General features: G+C 42.9%; 1 protein-coding gene across 1 annotated transcript in view; it reads left to right on the top strand.

Annotated features, from left to right (window-relative positions):
• Nucleotides 1-16,794, top strand: part of Adam12 (ADAM metallopeptidase domain 12) — a 317,008-nt gene that overhangs the window by 47,442 nt on the left and 252,772 nt on the right. The window contains exon 2 of the mRNA XM_042285092.2: nt 1,707-1,804. Coding sequence (XP_042141026.2) covers nt 1,707-1,804 — 98 coding nt within the window. The remainder of the gene's footprint in view (nt 1-1,706; nt 1,805-16,794) is intronic.

Raw genomic sequence — 16,794 nt, 5'->3', positions numbered from 1 at the left:
AGGCGGACAGTCCATTCCTTTCTCTCTAGCTATTGCTCCCCCGATGTGTCCAGATGTTATCTAGCACCCTCAGATTCCTCTGAGGATTTGTGTCGTCTGAACACTGTACTGGTTACTTTCCTTGCTATGGCCACATACTTAAGCAAATGTGACTTAAGGGAGGAAGTGCGGATCTGAGCTCACGTTCCAGGGAAGGAAGGTGTAGCGGCAGGAGTCTGAGGCTGATGGTCACATTGCATCCCCAGGGAGGAAGCAGAAGTTGAATGTTGGTGCTCAGCTCACTTCCTCTTTTTTTACCGAATCTGGAACTCCAGCCATAGCAAGGGGCCACCGACTTTAGGGTCGTCTCACGTCAGTTAACCCAATTATAAACTCTCTCAGGCATGCCCAGAAGCTTCTCTCATAGGTGATTATAGTATCTCTGGCTAGAAGTCATGAATATTCATCATCACAAGTGCCTTTGCCCTCCTCCCCTCCTTACCTGGCCTGTGCCCGTGATCCTTTTCTCCCTTTCCCAACATAGCTGAGGGACCCCGTTCATTCCTCTGCCTCTGGCCATGCTCATGACTTTTCACCCCTTGTTGCTCAACAACCAGGCATTTAGAATGCTTGAGACCAGCTTTTGAGAATGTTCTGGAAAGGCTACACGAGACAGTTAATGTTCCAGTAGTAATCCTTTTGTAACCTGACTATAACTGCAGACTTCCACATCGAGAATGATAAAACGGTGTGGATTTAGAAGTATTAAGGGAATTGTAAAATGTCTAGGATTAAAATTTCAATACCGTTTGTGCCCCATAAATATGAAGTCTTTAGTAACTTGAAACTGTGCTATTATGACTCAGGTCTGCAAATCATGGATTCTGGCTGAAGAAATGGGAATAACACGTGGGGGAATCTGGTCCCATCCCTCACCTCCAGGCCCATGCTGTGGGCCCACCGAATAGCAAGGGTGTGACCTCATAGGCGAACAAGTCCAGAGAAATCACCATGCTGGTTATGAAAACGATACACCCTCCAGAAGAGAAAAAATGTTATTCTTTCCATTGGGTTTGCTTATGGAAATGGGGCCGAATTGAACCTGTGGCCTGTCAGGCTCCACAGACAAGACCCCAAGAAACAAGGGCGTAGGATAGCTTTTTGAATGACTTTATTGAAAAAAATGAAAATAAATCAGTCTAGTTAGTCTGAACTGGAAAATTAATTTTATCTATAGAATCACACTTACCAAAGCATATAAAATTAGACTTCCTAAGTGTCCAGAAGGGACTTGGCCTTGTGTCTAACAGATTCACTGAGACTTAAGTAAATGACTTTAGTCTTAATACAGCTAAAGCCTGGGGACGTTTAATACCAAGCTAATCTTAAGTATAGCACTAATTTATCATTTTAAAAAGTCATTGCATGTGTGCTTCAGTGGCTAATTGAAGGACTGAATTATATACTTTGCCTGAACTAATAATCCAACATGGATTACCCAACTGGAAGGAAAAAAATTCAGTTTGTTATCTTTAAGGTACAATATTTTAATGTTGAGATTGACAGAATTCATTTGTTTTTAATGCTTGTGAAAAGCTGATGGATTCTAGCATTTCCCTGGACTCACTCAACTTCCACGTCTTTTCACTGCGTCATTTTTGTTATAAGCTTCTGATGCCAAATTCCTCTACCAAAATGAAAACCCAGCTGCTTCTCTTTTGATTCAGGGGTGAATTTATGGGACCAGAGAGGAGTTTATGAAGTGGCCAGAGCCTCCATTCTGAGCAAGGACCCTGGGATCCTAGGACAGAGCTTCCCGGCAAAGGTCAGCTGTCTGTCTGTGTTTGTTTGTTTGTTTGTTTGTTTGTTTGTTTCATTTGTTCCTTTTCACCCTCAGCTTTGAGACGGCAGAAGTTTCAAAACCGTGTTGACCAAACTGGTAGTCTGCTCATGTTTTGTCTTTATGCATTCAGTGCAAACTTTGTTCCTTTGAAATGAGAGCGCCATCTTACAGAAGATAAACTGAGTCCAGCTCTGGTGGTCCAGCTCTAAAAAGAACTCAGCAATGTTAGCGTCTACAAACATTGATTTGAGGATGTGGTGGCGAGATGGCTCATTAATGAAGACCCTCTGCTGCTCTTGCAGAGTATCTGGGTTCGATTCCTAGCACTCATATTAGGCAGCTCACAATCATCCGTGACTCCAGTTGTGTGGGTCTGACATGTTCTTCTGGCCTCCGTGGATACCAGCCATGCAAATAGTGTACATGCATACACACAAGGAAACATTCATATGCATACAACAGTACATTCGTACAATAGTAATCTTTAAAAAATTACCTGGGGGGTGCTGAGAGTGTGGCTTAGTGGTGGGGCATTTATCTAGCCTGCGTGAAGCCCTGGGTTCAGTTCCAAAGCCTGAGAAATAATATTCCTATCAAACACCAAAGACTGCATTACCGGACACATAATTTCTGCATTCAGTTTATTTGAATGACAGCTATGTTTTTTTTGTATTCATGATAATCTAATAAACACTTTCCCCCAATTGATTGTTAATAGAAATTCTTTCATACAACTTAAAAAATTCACCCTGAGTCTTAATACACTCTAAGCCGTGTTTACTTTTGACATGTTTGATTTGCACCTTCTGTGATGTACCATAGATAATTGGAATTTTGCCAATTAATACTTTGGTGCATTTCATCTGCCAAGCACACATGACTTTTTTAAATTTCAGAATACGTAGTGACAGAAGATGATGAAATCCATAGAAATCTGAGTCCTTTGGAGAGATCACTCTGATGGCTTTGTCCTGGTGTTCTGTGCAAGTATTTTTAGATCATTTTTTCATGATAGAAAACAGATTTTTTTAAAAGACCAGTCAAGACTGTAGAAATCCCATGTAGCTTTCCAGAACGGTCACCGGGCCCCTCTGTGTGGGGACAGATGGGATGATTTATACCCTCCATTTATCTCCTGGAGAGCCTGCATTTGAAACTGTTTTAGGAGAGGTTAGTGGTTTGGCCTAGGGAGCCAAATGCCCAATCTGAATCAGGGGGGGAAATCTGTTTTTAAAGAGGTGGTCCCAAATTGTGTGTGTTGGAGGACAAGGAAGCATTGCAGTACTGATGCTGTTCTGTTTCCTAGGAGAAAAACTTGACAGCAAAGAAACTCCCATCATGCTCTTTATCAGTCATATTAGGCTATGATGGATGCAGAAAAAGGGAAATATACTACTTAATGAAGAATAAATGTATACTCAAAGTGTTACAGGCTCTGGGCTGGCAAGATGGCCCAGTGGTAAAGTAGGTGCTTGCTGCCAAGCATGGTGATCTGAGCTCAACCTGCAGGACTCACATGGTGGAAAGATAGAACCAATTCTTTCAAGTTGTCTTTTTACCTCTACACACATGCACATACACACACACAGAGGCACACACATAGGTGCACACACAAGACATACATACACACAGGCACACACACATGTGCACACACATACAATAGGTTTCTGGATGATAGAGAACACAATAGAGAGTTTCCCTGGGGGTAGATTTGCCAGAATCAGTGTGATTCCATTGAATTCTAGATCAACAGTGAAGGGGTTTTTTTGTTTGTTTGTTTTTTAGTATAAATAAATTCTATATAATGTATGGGACATATTTGTCCTAAAATGGTCTTCGTGTCCCAGTGTGGTTCAGCAGAAGTGCAGGTCTGCCTGGGTATCCTGTGTTTTAAGTGCCAGCACTGCATGGGGAACTAGTACAATAAGCCTCCAAGTTGATGGCTCACCACCAGTGTCAGCTCGTTCTGTTTTGCTCTGGCTTCTGGCCTTGGCTTCATCTTTCCTGTCCATTGACCATCTGGCAGGTGCTGTGAGGCGTATGTAAGGAGAAAGTGGTCTGTCACTGCTGACCAACCTTCTGTATTATGAGATAGTCTGTACCACCAGAAAACGAGGACGCACCATTACTGTTTGGACCAGTTCCTAACTCCTGTGGGATCCCACTCCAGAAGTGGAACCATAAGGGAGATGGGCTAAAGTAGATTGCATTCAAGTGACTCCACAGTACTGGCAGTATTTAAGAGAATAGGAACAAAGGTGTTTGGTGATTGCCAGCTTGCTTAGTGTTTTGATGCCACATCCCGCCCCCCATTTCAACACACAACGGTGACATTAACATCATGTGACCATAATTGCAACACATGTTCACGTGGGTAACTGGCAAAACCTTCCATGAATGAAGTACACATAGATGGTCTATTAATGTGGTACCCTTGAAATTTTCCATGCAATGGGCACATCTATTTGATCTGGTTAGTATCTGCAATTGTGTGTTTGCCCCCTTTATCAGTAGCAGTCAAGATCTAACCTCGAAACTATATCAACACAGTGACTCTCCACACCGTCTTCTCCCGGTAAAGTATTTATTTGTAAAGCCTAGATACGCCCATTGTATTTCAGAAATGGATTTCCACTTTCCTTGTCCCCACTTTCTTTGACTTGGATGGTTTTTAAAAGTACACCTCATGCCCTGGACATTGGACACATGGCCAACAAAGGAGGCAGCAAGTCTTTGCCCCCTGCACCTTACATTCCAGTGAGGGACATGTAAATATATATATATCATGTCACTCAGAAGAAAACTACACTCTTTTCTAGGGATCCATGGGGAAATACATTGTGGTAGAAATGCCAGGAAAGGCTTTTGTAAGATAAAGAAGATTTCTACCTTTTCCATTGAGTTCCACAGAGCTAGGGTGTGAACAGTTGATATTCAAGGAAAAGGAAGAAGCTGAATTTATAACCAGCACACTGCGCATGCTGGGCACACACCATCTCACACTTGGGTCACCAGTGGTGAGGAAGTTGGAGCATCATCAAGAAAAAGAGAGGAAGTGGTGAGAACTGGTCAGACTGGAGAGAATCGTCAGAGAGTGGCAGGGGTGTCTTCCAGAGACTCCCTGTGTCTGGGCTCGGGCTGCACAGGAGGAGGAGCTGCCGCCATGGACATCCTCAAGGAGGAAGGATCCCTGTTTGATACGGTTTCCCCATATCGTGAATCTGCCATGTTCGCTGGCTCTCGGTTTGCATGTGTATCAGAACTGCCTGGAGGTGTATTATCAGTGATCTTTCCCTTTTACCTTAGGTCCCAGGCATGTTCCTTTTGAACTGCCCTTGCATTCCTGGGTGGTGTAGCCAGTGGTACAATGCCCCTGTTTGAGCAAATGGCACCCCCATCCATGCCCATGCAGGCACCTCTAATTAAGTGTAGTGGATCACACACAAAAAGGGGCATAAAAGCAGGAAGACTTGGAAGGAAGAAGAGATTCAGTGTGAGAGGGAAGGAGACAGAACAGTGGTTCTCAGATTGTGGGGGGTGATGACCCCTTTGATGGTCGAACTACCTTTTCACAGGGGTTACATCTTAGATATATTGCATATTAGATATTTACATTACAATTTATAACAATAGCAAAATTATAGTTATGAAGTAGCAACAAAATAATTTTATGATTGGGCTCACCACAGCATGAGGAACTATATTAAAAGGTCACAGCATTGGGAAGGTCGAGAACCACTACAAGAGAAGGTAATGAGGGATCTTCAACCAAAGAACCAAACATTTATAACAGTATAGAAGACTACATTTTTAAATGCCTTTGAAGGATTTGTTTTGTTTTGTTTTTCCAGACAGGGCTTCTCTGTGTTGTTTTGGTGCCTGTTCTGGATCTTGCTCCATAGACCAGGCTGGCCTTGAACTCACAGAGATCTGCCTGGCTCTGCCTTCTGAGTGCGGGGATTAAAGGCATTTGCTACTGTCTCCTGGCTCCTTTGGAGGATGTTAATGAGAATATAAGTTTTAGAAGTTTGGAAGACACATTGAGACTATATGGAGTGCTGAAGTGTTGGTCAATGAGACCAGTGACAAAGACAGAGGTGCAGTTGGCGACACCCTCCTTGTCCCCATCTTTCTTGTCATGAGTTGTCACTGCCAATGATTTGAAAGAGTGGGGGAGGAGGAAAGGACATGGCCTAGCTAGAGTTAGGGATCATTAGCCTTCTGTTGGTGAGCTGGTTGGCATTGCCTATGCCATGGCATTGTCTCATCACTGTCCCTCCTCTTGGGGGCATTGGAAGAATGAGATAGAACAATGGCTTTCAAAGGACTCTGGGGCTGGGCCATTACTGTGCAAATGTAAGGTAATACTGGGAGTTTAAAGTGTCTTTGGGGACCCATCTCCAATTTCATGTCTTGGAAAAGTCAAGCTGAGAACCAGGGAAGACATGTCACATTGATTGAGCGTGAGATGGTCTCGGTGGAACTCAGCCTTTGAATGCTCCAGGAAATGTCCAATTTCCAGCTTTCTCACATCACAAGGAAATTATGGAAATTGTACGTGAAATGAAAAATAAGAGGCCAAAGGATTAGAAGGGGAGCCCAGAGCTTCCTTAGCAGATGGTAGGTCTCAAATATCAAGCTACGACTCATTACAATGGTGGAGGCAGATTCTGTTCTAACAGATGCACTTACTACTTTCCAAGCCCAGAAAACTTAGTCCAGCTCTTGTGTCAAGTGGCTGCTCACAACTGTTCCTTCATAACTATTTTCTGAGGGGAGTGGCTCATGTCCTCTGGCCCTCCCTCTCCTGTGCCCTCCTCCTCTTATGGGTAGCAGTTTCTTTTTTCTTTTTCTTTTTTTTTTCTGGTTTTTCGAGACAGGGTTTCTCTGTGTAGCTTTTGGAGCCTGTCCTGGAACTCACTCTGTAACCCAGGCTGGCCTCGAACTCACAGAGATCTGCCTGCCTCTGCCTCCCCAATGCTGGGATTAAAGGCGTGCGCCACCACCACCCTACTTCATCAGAAGCAGCTTTCCAACATCTTATGTGGCCTTGACAGCCGGTGCATGCCTCCTTCTTCCCTGCTTGTCTCAACCCTGACTTACTCTCCTGTTCTTTTCCTCTTCTTTTGGATCTCAAACGCCCATTCTTTCTTGGTTGTTCTCATGCTTAATATTTATTATTACTGTCATTGTTATTATTTCAGTGGGCGGGACATGAGTATGAAGGTCTGAGGACAACTTTGGAAAATTGGTTTTCTCCTTTGACCATGGGATTTGAGATACAAAGACAAGTGTGGCCTCTTCTGCTCTGCAGAAGCAGAACTTATCATGGACTGTGATAAGCTGGAATAAATACTCGATGGCGTGTGATTTTTCAAGGTTAACTTCTTTTAGAATGGGCTGAGAATTACTGAGATGTTGCAGTGGTAGCACAAAGCATTCCTGTGAAGCCCGTGCTCAGTTTCCCCTGCCGTTCACATTTATGTTGATGTGATGTGTTTATGACAATCAATGAGAGTGTGTGTGCTTACATCCTTCCTCAGCCTGGAAGCTTTTGTTGGAAGAGAGATTGAGGTCACTTAAAAAGAACATGCAAATTCTAAAAAGGATCAGGGGGGGGCAGGGGAGACTCTTAAATTCTACTTTCAGCTGAAGAGCTTATTTTCCCAAAAGTGATGTGAGGCACATCCATGTCACTCTAATTTCACATCACATGACGGAGGAGGGTCCATCACCTGTGTTCTCCAAAGTCACAACACACAACCAGTGAGGGTGATTGATTCTTCACACTTGCTTGGTCAACAGTTGTGCGGGCAACATCGGTGTTTGGGGGCAACCAAAATTTCAAGGTCACTTTCTGGAAAGTGCTCTAGTCTTCCTTCTACAAGTGAGTCAAGTTTTCAAATCTACCACAAGAATGTCCGCAGGGAAGTCTGTCAAGTCGTGTTAAAAGTAATGGCTAGATTGGGACTAGAGCTGGCCTAAAATGTTGAGGCTCCACAATTTGGTCTCCAGTACCAGGAAGAATAAAACCCAGCACATAGGACCATTGAGTGACCGAAACTCGTGTCGGGGTAGAAGACTCATGTATTTGTTACTTTTTGTCACTCTGACGGAATGCCATGACTGAAAGTGACTGATGGGAAGAGTTTATTTTGGCTTTGATTCCAGTGAGAGAATTCATTATAGTGGAGGAGGTGGAACAGTAGGAGCAGACGCTGAGAGATGACATCCTCAACCACATAGAGAAAACAGAGAAAACTGAAATTGCAGTGAGGCTATAAATCCTCAAAACACACCCCCAAGGATGTTCTGCTCCAGCAAGACTATACCTCCTAAAGTTTCCCTAACATCCTCAAATAGCACCACCATCTGCAGACCAAGCGTTCAAACACTTGAGCTTGTGGGGGACATTATTTGTCCAAACCACAAGGCCCACATGCAAAGACTTTGTTTTACATTGACTTCATGTGCTGCTGATGCCCTGACTTTTTGATATGTCCCTATGATCATCTATCATGAGTTCTTGGTGGTATATCTCCATGCTTTCTACTGCATTGTCATGATCATCTGAATAAAGAGAAAAAACTAAATTATTTAAAATTAAAAATTTTCCCTCTAACAAGGGAAAATGACTACAAAAAAATTAGAATTTTCTGGGTTATATAGAGATTTTTAGGGCCACATGTATTGGAATATCTAAGAGTTTCCATCACTACCTGAAGTTTTGCCTTTTGGAGGCAGCCTTCAGGCCCATTGAGCATGCACCTTGGATTCCACATGTAAAAAGAAATGTATCTTTCCCAAGATGACATGTATTTACAGAATCTGCTCATTAGAGATTTGGGGTAGTAAGAAGTTGATCATGGCACAGTGTACCCAATGATTCCTCTTGATAGATTTATGAATGTTAAGTGTTTGTATCAGGACAGTTTTAGATTTACCAAAGATGCAGATAAATTACACAATTTCTGTATGTCTCATGCCCAGTCCCTTATTGTTAACATCTGACATTACTGCACTTAGAAGAGCTATTAAACCACATCAATAGACCTTTCTTGACTGACTCCAACCTTATTCAGTCTTCCTTAGTTCCCCCCCCCCCCGATATTATTTCCTCCAAGGAGCCTATTCTGGATCCTTCCATTAGCCGAATTTCCCCAAGATTTCCCTTGTTGGTGGTCATTTCATGCCTTTGCTTGTTTGGGATGACCTTGACAGTCTCTAGGATGTCAGAGGATTTGTAATCTAGACTGCCTCAACTGGAATTGTCTGATGCTTTTCCCTGGGTGGGACAGGGCTTTGCAGAGAAGAACATGGAGGGAAAGTCTCACTCTCCCTGCATCATATCAGGGCCACACTTCAGAATGACACAGTGCTAGTGTCATTGACCATTGTCTCTTCAGCCTTCCTCGCTATCAAGTCCTTTCTTTTCCCTGTTACCCAGTACTATTAAATCACTACACCTGCTTCTAAGGAGGGGGAGGGATGCTGCTGCCTTTCCTTGAGGGACAAGTAGGTACTTACATAGCCTTAATGTTTTATGCTTCTGAGATTTTTTGATTTTCCCTACTTTTCTCTGTATTTGACCATTTGTTTATGACAATATGGATTTCATAGATATTTATCTTGTACTTCAGATTGTGATACAGTGCTCTGGCTTATCTTCTCGTTCAAATTGATCCTGCTTTGACCATTGAAATTTCCTTTAATTGGTTCCTGTGTCCTAATGACATATAGTCGTATGTGTGTGTGTGTGTGTGTGTGTGTGTGTGTGTGTGTATGTCCATACATATATGTTCTTTGCAGATTTTAAAATAGCAAATCCCAAATGCTAGTTCATGGCTGAGGCATACCACTTGTAGAAATGGTGGGGGAGCGTCTGGTTTTGTTTTGCCGTACCTGTAGAGGTCCGTTTTTAGCCATCAGTTCTTGAGACCCAAACACAACCATTAAGTTTTTCTCGTGAACAAGCTGTTTGTCAAAGTTAACTTCCGGTTCTCAGCATTTGACCTGGTTCTGGCACTTGGCATTCCTCGTGCTGACCTGGGCCTCAGCACTGCCTTTCTGCTAATTACTTGAAATTAATTTGACCTTTTTCTAAAAGAGGCACGCAGGAAGACTTTATTGAGCTGGCATAATCAATTTCTCATCATTTCCCCTCAGCAGAGCCTCTCAGGGTCTTCCTTTTGCTTGACCCACTAATTTCCCCAGCACATAATTTAAAGATTTGGTCATGAACTCAAAACAGAGCCAGTGAGAACCAGAGCTAAGGAGGCCAGGGTTGTGGGTCATGGCGGTGAGGATTACTTGTCTCCATGGGAACAATTCCTGGCTCAGTTCCTTGACCTTACCTAACAGGTTTTCTCTCTGGGAGAACTACTCAGCATCTACTCCCCACATATGGTCCCAATGACAAACCAAAATTCAAGTTTTCTCCCTGAAGAACTACTCAATATCTATCCTCCCCCCCCCAACCCCCACCAATAAAGTCCCAATGATAAACCAAGCCAATGATAAACCATTTGATTCTTTAAATGCCTGTGTCTGTCATCAGACAAATGTGTTTGGAAGATGAGACCTGTAAGAGTTTCTTTATAGCCGGGCGGTGGTGGCGCACGCCTTTAATCCCAGCACTTGGGAGGCAGAGCCAGGTGGATCTCTGTGAGTTCGAGGCCAGCCTGGACTACCAAGTGAGTCCCAGGAAAGGCGCAAAGCTACACAGAGAAACCCTGTCTCGAAAAACCAAAAAAAAAAAAAAAAAAAAAAAAAAAAAAGAGTTTCTTTATGTTTTCCACCCAATAACACCTCCTCAGGCATGTCCATAGACAACCATGCAAATTGAATGTCATACAATTCAGGGTATGGCAGAGGGTAGGAAGCATTTGAACTCCAGAGTCAAATGGTACAAAACCAGCTCAGCTTCTGGGGGGCGGGGGGTTTGCCCCTGCCTAGCAACCAGGTTCCAGTCAGTGGAGTTCTGTTATAAAAACTTTTAGAGAGAAAACATGCCAATTGAAGATGATCCAGTGTTTTTTTTCCAGAGTTCTTCCAGTATGTTCATTTAATTGGCATTTCAGAACTTCTGTGCTGCTTACAGGAACTCTGAGACTGACAGCCTCCTCCCACAGTGCAAAAAATATGAGAGAACTAAAGGCCATCCTGGGAAGATAATGCTGTCATAACTCCTTTCAAATCCAGCACTTTCCTTTGTAGTTCAAAACAAGACTGCTGGGGCCCATCATTTGGGGGCCTGCAGATTCAGCTGGTAGGATGCGTTTGCTTGCCAGGTCAATGGCTGGCTTTAGTGTTCTTTGACGCCTTGAAGACTGTAAGTAGACTGGGTGTGAATGTATCAGCTCTCTGGGAACTCCAGTCCACCAGGCCCCGCCTACCAATATGTATGTCTTCATGCACAGGGGCACCAATAGTGTCCGCCCATGCTGTCGGCTTCACAGCTTAGCTGCTTGATAAGTTAGGAACCTTGGTTCTCTAGACCCCTAGGCTTACTTGTAATCTTAAAGGAGGAGAGAGGGGCAGTGTTTTGAGGTCCGCCTTCCTAGAGGCTGTGTTTTTTAGCCCGCTGTTTCATTGGCAGGTGCTGAGCCTAGTCTGGTTCAGTCTGGAAGCTTCTAAGGGGAAACACTCGATTGGGTACACACTCTGGACACCCTGGAGTTTCCAGGACCAAATGCATAGCATATTTTGCTTTTCATGGCACATCTGTCAGTTGCCCAGATGGGGTTAAGAGCAGCTGACTGTTGGGATGAACAGGAAGGAATCCCGCAGACACAGAGGAAACGTCAAATGCTAGTGATAGACGGGAACCAGAGGCAAGCCTTTGGCCCTAGCAGGCATGATGAGGAAAGGGCTGGCAGACAAAGCTGGCAGGACAGGAAATGAGTTGGAGAAACTTTAAAGATGTCTTCCTATAAAATAAACGTCCAGAAGTGGTAAAAACGCATGCCTTTAGTTAAGTCCACATGCCTTAAGACAACACGTTATTATTTTTTTCAGGGAAACCTTACCCATTACTAAGGCCCATATTTTCAAATTCCCCAAATGTCAGCTCACATGAAATTGGCCTATTATGCTCATTAACCTCAGAGGCAACTCCTTGCAAGAAATTCCTAGAGCTATGACAACAAATTAATTTGGCTGTTTTATTTGAAGCGGCTAAGACTGGAGCAGGGCCTCAGCACTTCCCTGCTCTGTTTCTGGTTCGAATGAGAAGGACATTCACTGACACGTCCCCACGTCCCTGCAGCCAGAGGCAGCCACAGAGGCCTGCTCTCCCCTCCTCAGCCAGTGAGGGTCATAGCAGGCTCCGTGAACTGTGCTTGAGTGACAAGCTGTAGCTCTCTGCTTGTTCATTATTTTTATTTTTGTGTTGTCTGTGTGTGTGTCCATGTGTATGGGGTATATGTAAGTGTATACAGGTGAGTGTGTGTGTGTGTGTGTGTGTGTGTGTGTGTGTGTGTGTTCGTTCATGTGGAGGCCAGAGAATAAGTTCAGGTGTCATTTCTCGGTCACGAGCAACATTTTTTTGTTGTTACTGTGTTATTGTAGAGACAGGGTCTGTCTCTGGCTTGGAGCTTGCCAGCAGGGGTGGGGTGGCTGGCCAGTGAGCCGCAGGGATTGTGCTGTGTCTGTCTCCCCAGCACTGTAACTGTAAATGTGTGCCACCATACTTGACTTTTTGGGTTTTTTTGGCATGGGTTCTAGGGATCAAACTCAGTTGCTAGTGCTTCCAAGGTAGCACTCTACCACCTCTCCAGCCCTCTGTTGATTTTTCTAAGTAATTGTTATTCCTACTTGAGATAAGACACTCTTAGCACTTGAGTTCCAAGTGAGTGAGGCATTTTCAAATGAAGCATGGTCTTCGGTACCATGCTGTGGAGTTGGAATTCCATATAGAAGGCAACTGAAGGCCACTGAAGGGTGAAGAGTGGGCACATGACATTTAGGAACTATATTTTTGAGGAGGTTTGACAAGAGCATCATTGGAAATAGAATGGTTGCTTAGATAACTTTTTTTTTCCTTGAAAATGCCCATTATGTCTCTCCCAGTTGATTGAGTCATATCTTATTTATGAATGGGTCATGGTCCCCAAAATGTATTCCCAGTGAGAAACAGTTTGGAAACCCAGAGCCTCATGAGGTGGTGGTTCACTCAGCAGCTGGGGGTGTCCTGTAGCCCTAAGGCTTACCCTACTCTACTCTCTCTGCTTGGAACCCCCCTTTGGATCCACCTCAAGCTATGTCCTGCCCCACGAACCCCAGTGCCTGCTGCTTGTCCTCTCCTGGGCAACATGTCTCTTTTCCAGGAACTACACCAACTTCTCTCCCCACATTCTTTATATTCTGTTCCCTCATTCTCGCTGTATTCTCCCTCTGCCTTTCAACCACAATCCTAAGACGCTTCCACAAAGTTGATGGTCTCCTCTCCTCTTCTGATTCTCACCTCATACTTTGCCTTTGGTCCAGAAGAGCCCTGGAGTCTGTCTCCTGAATGAATCAGTTTCTAACCTTGCCTATGAGCCTGTTTATCATCACCCCATTCATCACATGATGGAAAAGACCCTTCACATCTTGGCCCAGACTCCTCCTTCCCTTCCCCACTGTCTCACTGAAGCAGATGGCTACTCAGTTCCCAGTCCATGGCTCTGATTGCTCTTTCTTTGATCTCCCACACTCTGCCTTACCTTTCTTTAGCCTGTCTGTATCCTGGTTAAATGTCTGCTTTCTCAAAAGAACTTTCCAGCCCAAGAGGAGGGAGACATGTGTTCTTCATTCCCCAGTCTTCCTCAGAGCCTACCCTATTAAAGCTGGTGTGATACAGGCTTCCTTTCTCCACATGTACACAAACATGTGCACCTGCACGCGCGCACGTGCACATGCACCCACACACACATCTACACATGCACACACACAAGCACACATGTATGTACACTTACTATTCTTAGAGTATGTATTTACAAGGAGCAATTGTCTCAAGTATGTTCTTTTTCCATCTCAGCCTCAGTTACACTTCTTAATGTATTTGGAAAATATGGATAGAACATAAGTTTTTTTGGAAAATACAAGATGTCCAGAGAAATTTGACTTTCAGAGAAACAGTATTTTTAGTACAAATGTGGTATGTGTGATGAGGGCTCAGGACCCTTTGAGAGAGTGTCCAAGGGGACTCGGTACTCAAGGATCACTAAGTACCAAACTCAGAGGAAGTGTCCTGGGGCTTCCTTTGACCACTAATGAAGACTATTATCCCTAAGCCCCCCCCCCATTTTTTCCTTTGCTGTGATCCATGGCATCACCTTACAGAGTTGATGCTCAGAAACTCTCTATCATCCCCCTCAGGATGCACATTTTCATATCTTGTCCCAGTTACATCAAATGTGAGATGGTACTAATAGTTTTCCTAGTATATGCTACTCTGTATTATAGATTTTCTCCTTTTATTTGTGAGGAAGACACTTTCCTCTCCCCACTGGCAATGACAGTACCACCCTAAGTGGTGATTTTCAGCGAAAGACGGTATAAGGGTGTCTTGGCATGGATGCCCTGTGCTCTTGACTGTTGCTTCTGTACCTGTCTATTTCTCTCTCCCACACAAGCAGACACACATAACATAAGATAAAGGAACAAACCTTTTAAAATAAAGGGGAAGAATAAAGATATTTAGTGATCAAACAAAGGGATTAAGTTTCCTCTCCAATAGATTCAACTATGAAAAGAATGTTTCCAGGTTGAACAAAAGCAATTCCAGATGGATACACAGGACAACAGGAAGACCACGAGGAAGCCAGTATGCTGGCAAATGCAATTCTATTGATACATTAAAACAACCATAACAAGATGCTTAGGGATTTGCTTTAAAACAACAATAACAAGATGCTTAGAGGTTTGCAACATATGGAAATGAGATATATGAGCCCTGGGAAGGAAGGAAAAAGGCGGTTAAACTGTTGTAATTGTGTTGCTTGTTGAAGGCAGTAAAGATGCTAGCATAAGATGCACTGTAATGTCTCCCATGCTTATTTTAATCTCTCATATAAGCACCAAGTGGATAATGTAACCATGTGTATGAAGCTATTACAAAAGTATGATGAATAATAGCTTTTTTTTTAAAAAAAAAAAAAAGAAATATCTTGGCTTTAATCCCAGCACTCAAGGAAGAAGCAGGCAGATCTCTTAGAGTTTTGTCTAGCCTAGCTAGACAGTGAGATCCTGTCTTTAAAGAAAGAAATAAACAAAGAAAGAATAAAGTCCTAATAAACAAAAAAAATAAGCAAAATGTAGACTGAGTCCTAAATCTGCCAATCCCTTCACTGAAATTTCATGAACTACTTTAAAGCAAAAAATTTGGGGATGAAATTAAGACAGTAAATTTCCTGTTTGTGATTTATAAGACATGTACTTTATATATCAAAATATAGTTGAAATACATGTGAAATATGTCAATAGCTAAAGAAATTTCTATAGAAAACAGTGAAAGGGATGGATAGATATGCATATATACATGCATACATATATATATATATATATATATACATACATACATATATATGTGTGTGTGTGTGTGTGTGTGTATGTATAGGTAGGTAGAAAGATAGATGCTAACTTTAAGATCACTTCTGTCTTAGTTATGGTTTCTATTGCTGTGAAGAGACATCATGACCATGACAACTGTTATAAATGAAAGCGTTTAATTGATGCTAGTTTACGGTTTCAGAGGTTTAGTCCATTATCTTCATTGCCGGGAGTATGGCAGCATGCAGGCAGACATGATAGCTAAGAGTTCTACATCTGGATCCAAAGGCAGCAGCAGGAAGAGAGAGAGAGCGCCACTGGGCCTGACTTGAGCTTCTGAAACCTCAAAGCCCAACCCCAGTGACACACTTCCTCCAAGAAGGCCACGCCTACCCAAACAAAGCCACATCTCCTAATCCCTCTCAAATAGTGCCACTCTCTAATGACCCAGAATTCAAATACATGAGCCTATGGGGGCCATTCCTATTCAAACCACCATGAGATGTCTAACATTATTAATTGTAACAGATTCAATATAACAGCTTTGATTGGAAAAAAAAATAAGGGTAATCCATAAAGAAAACAGGCCAGTTAACCTTGTCACAATTCTATTCACAATAATCTTCAATCTCAAGTGTTTTTTAAAATACACTTTTTAAAAAAGTCTTTATAAAATTTGTGGAACTAAAAGGATGGACAAACTAAACAGGCTCTTAGTGGAGATTTCTGTTAGATAATAGCTTCACATGTGATGATGATGATGATGATACTTTAGATTTGGTGTACCATGTTAATGAGTGTAAGTAACTGTAGCTATCATTCTTCTATGTTCCAAGTGGGAACATCACTTTGGGAAACAATTTGGAAATTTCTTAGAAAGCTCAACACATATTTGCTATGTGCAACTGAGTATTTTCCTAAGCAAAATAAACATGTCTAATGCATCATGAAAAATAGACGAATGATGTCATGGCAGCTTCATCATTGGAGGAAATATGGCTGAGGAAGGCTTCTGAACTTCCAAAATAGCCCTTTCACTTACAGATTACTGTCAATTCTAACCACTACAGTGGGAGCATTTTAGAGTACTTTCAGCCTGGAATCGCTGCCTGTTCATACAATGGTCAGTGTGATAGGTCACCATGACAGTGGTCTCACAGTCAGGAAATGCAAACTCTCTGTCACGGATCGAGAAATCAAGGCACTGTGGCTGTTCTTGGTCACTGGTTTGCAGTGACACCAACATTGAACACATCTTTTCTTCCTTGTCCTCTGGCCTTGCAGAGCAAGGTTGTGCTCAAAGCACAATGCCTTCTAATGTAAGGCTTTTTTGATGGCCCAGAACAGCCTTCCTTGAGAAATGGCCCCTTGCACATTATTAGAGCTTTCTTCCCTGTCTTCTTTCTCATTGGATCTCAGCAACTATTTAGCTGTTCCCA

This window comes from Peromyscus maniculatus, chromosome 1 (genome assembly GCF_049852395.1).
Source record: "Peromyscus maniculatus bairdii isolate BWxNUB_F1_BW_parent chromosome 1, HU_Pman_BW_mat_3.1, whole genome shotgun sequence".
Lineage (NCBI taxonomy): Eukaryota > Metazoa > Chordata > Mammalia > Rodentia > Cricetidae > Peromyscus > Peromyscus maniculatus.
Note: the sequence above shows the minus strand (reverse complement) of the source record. Positions and strands in the feature narration are given on the sequence as shown.